Here is a 3155-nt window from a genome sequence, read left to right as displayed (position 1 = left end):
TTATTTTGGGCTGAAGGGTTAATGAGGGTTAAGTTTGGCTCCATAAAGACAATAATGGGTGAGGAACAGAGGATGAACAACATTCATGGAGGTGTGTGGCTTTAGTTACTCGGCAGAGGGAGGGTCGACTAAATCAAGCATTGCTTTAAACTCATCTAAGAGATTGAAACGTTTGACAGGCCGTCTTGTCTTGAGTCACCATGATGCCGTTAAGGGACACAACCCAGGATTTCACAAGTAAAAGGAAATGGTTGAAATGTTACGAGGAGGCTGTGAATGCTGCATAAAGAATTCAAATATTATTAACAGAACAATGAGCTAAACAGTTTTATTACTGCAATAAAAATAATGAGCATAATCATAATCTGTAAATATCTTTGTAAATTAGGGCTCTGCACTAATCCACATGCTGAGTTATAAGTTATGTGGCTGATCAGATCTCAGCGTGAAGTTGCATGAAGCGGATCCATCTGCAGAGCACTTGGGTTTTTAAAATATAGCAAAAGACAAAAAGAAAATGTGCTAAAACCTCTTTTTCCTTCCACAAAGGTTTGTTTAAGAGGGCGGGGCGGAATAACTGCACATGAGAGTGTTTAATATACCTTTACCAAGTGGGCTTTAGGTGGTTCTTGCATTTAGGACCAGCAGTAGTCAAGGCACTATTTGGGAGGCGTTAAGTCAAACTCATGTCTTTGAATTAATGCCTGGATTTAAAAAAAAATATTCACAAAATCCCCAAAAGAGGTCTAATCAGGGGGATTGACGGACACATTTGTGATTGCAGCGTGGTTGTGTATTTATTAAAAACCAATTGACATCAAGCACAACTTTCCCTTAACAGAAGCTCCTGAATGAATGACTCACACTGAGATAACAAGAGATCAGCCACTTTTATTTAGAAAGAGTCCCAAAAAATAAACAAGTTAGCACACATTCCATTTACAAAATGTCAGTGAGAAAAGCCGAAATATGCAATGGAAATGATAAGCGACTACGGTACATGTTTCTATTGTTGTATTAGAAAAACAACAGTGATAATAATAATAATAGACTTGGCCTCCCTTGAAATGCGGTGGGGGGGCTCTTCACAGGTCACTGTCTTCTCATGAAATGAAGTAAAATATATATAAATAAAACCACTGAAAAAACCCCAATCCTGTATTTTCTGAATAACTAACCAAATTAAGTGTTAACGTTATTAGAGTAGCTTTGAGGCCATTATGAAAAGAGGCTATACTTTTTCATATTCAACCTTTTTATACAAAATATATATGTATATATGTATATATTGAATATATGTCTTACATTGTATTTCCAATTTCAAACAATTAACCTCACAACTTGAACATTAAAATGAAAACGCATGTTTGGCAGTAATGAAATAAACGCATGTAGTATTTGCGGCAACATGCAACTGGTGCTACTTCATTGTCAGATCGATGCAAAGTACACGGAGACGGGAAAACAGCATAAGAGGCAATTTAGCACTGTCATTGCCACCGACTGTACATCTAGTTACAAAAGTTACAGAATGCATCATTTACATTCACTGAGAGGACAGTGATTGATTATATTAGGACTATATTCATGTCTACTGGCACTAGAATTTGGCACTCTTACGTATTTGGCATTTTAAACCACCACTTAATCCATGTGGGTGTCCAAGCCTCTTTTTGATCTCCCTTCAAGATGTGATGCGATAATACCAGACCGTACAGTTTTTAAAATCTTTTTCTCTTTTTTTTCTTCTTTTTTTTTTGCATTCATGGCGTGTAAACAGGTCAATTTCCTCTTCAAAGTAAAAACAAAGCCTGGTTCTTTGAAACACAAACGACCAAAAGCACCGAAGCAAACGAAGAGACAAAAGTAAGAGAGCGTAACCCGCTGCACCAACAAGAAAAAACATAGTAGGTTTGATTCTGAATGTCGAGCAGTGACATACTTTGTATCCATATCAATACCAAATGTCAAAGAATAAAATATACAGGAGAGTTTAGAGTAGGAAGTAATTACATGATTTTAACATCTCAGCCCCATGTGCAATGTATTTGGCTTTAGAAATATGGAACTAGAAGCTGTTTAGTATTTTTTTTGTCTCAATACTCACACATTTAGATGTTCATATCCAACCGGTATGTAAGCAAGTTTATTTAAAAGCTATTTTGTGAAAATACATAAAAATATTTTTTTTTTTTCACAAACTTTTTTGGGGGGGATTTTCTTAGAAAAAAAAGGACAATTTCACATCTTAATGCAGATGATATCAAGTGTGCTTGAAGATCTTGTTTGGCGGCGGTGGCTACAGAAACGGTGTGTTTTATTGATGACATATGTTCCCCTGACGCACACGACCCCGTGTTCTCCACACACACACACGCGCACGCACGCACACACACATTGAGATGACTGAAAATCGGACTCCCAGAAGCCATCTCTTCCGTCTCTGTCCGGTCCAGGCAGTAAGATAGCGGAGTGCGGTGTCATCAGTTTAGAAAAAAAAAGAAGAAAAAAAGAGATCATTCCTTTTTAAAAATCCGAGATGTAATTCCAACCCGAGAGAGAGAGAAAGAGGAGAAGAAGAGACACAGGGCAACAACGCACGTCTCCGTGAGACCAGAAAAAAGAAGCCTCCACCTCCTAACTTTCCTTTTTCACCAGACAGAAACATTTTTTTTAAAAAGCGCCAGAACAGAAGGAGGGAGGAAGGGAGGGAAGGGTCAGAAGAAAAAAAAAAATCTCCATTGAAACCATTGTAAGGCACTCGGAAGTTTCTCGTGGATCAGGACAGATCTGTCAGGCTGACGTTCAGTCCCATGTCAGGTCTGGAGTACGGGACGGCGTGGACAGCTTTGGGAAACTCTGGAGTCATCACCCGACCATTCTCCCCAGTGCTCCCAGTGACGGAAAGTCTCGCTTTGTTCCTCATGGCGTTCCCAAAGGTCATCTAAACACACACCAGTCACGTGTACCCGCAGACAGACACACACACACACACACACACACAGACATCACACGCGCCAACGCATTCGCACAAGAACCGTAGCCACAAGACAAGGAGGCAACACGTTAGGTCAGAGCAACATCTCCACATCTGTGAGCTTAAAAGATTGACAAAAAAAAATGGTCAAAACACGAGAATGCAGATGAGAACTCAG

At 39.3% G+C, this 3155-nt stretch overlaps 1 protein-coding gene across 4 annotated transcripts in view; it reads right to left on the bottom strand.

Moving 5' to 3' along the window:
- Positions 1-871: 871 nt before the first annotated feature.
- gria2b (glutamate receptor, ionotropic, AMPA 2b) overlaps positions 872-3155 on the bottom strand; it is a 32850-nt gene continuing 30566 nt past the window's right edge. For 2 of the 4 annotated variants that reach the window (XM_037459983.2, XM_037459984.2), the window contains exon 16: positions 872-2944. In XM_037459983.2, coding sequence (XP_037315880.2) covers positions 2780-2944 — 165 coding nt within the window. In that variant the 3' untranslated portion in view covers positions 872-2779. The remainder of the gene's footprint in view (positions 2945-3155) is intronic. The other 2 variants (XR_005119640.2, XM_062560477.1) reach the window with 1 other exon arrangement.

The sequence above is a fragment of the Pungitius pungitius genome, chromosome 2, assembly GCF_949316345.1.
Source record: "Pungitius pungitius chromosome 2, fPunPun2.1, whole genome shotgun sequence".
Lineage (NCBI taxonomy): Eukaryota > Metazoa > Chordata > Actinopteri > Perciformes > Gasterosteidae > Pungitius > Pungitius pungitius.
This window is presented reverse-complemented; position numbering and strand designations above follow the sequence as displayed.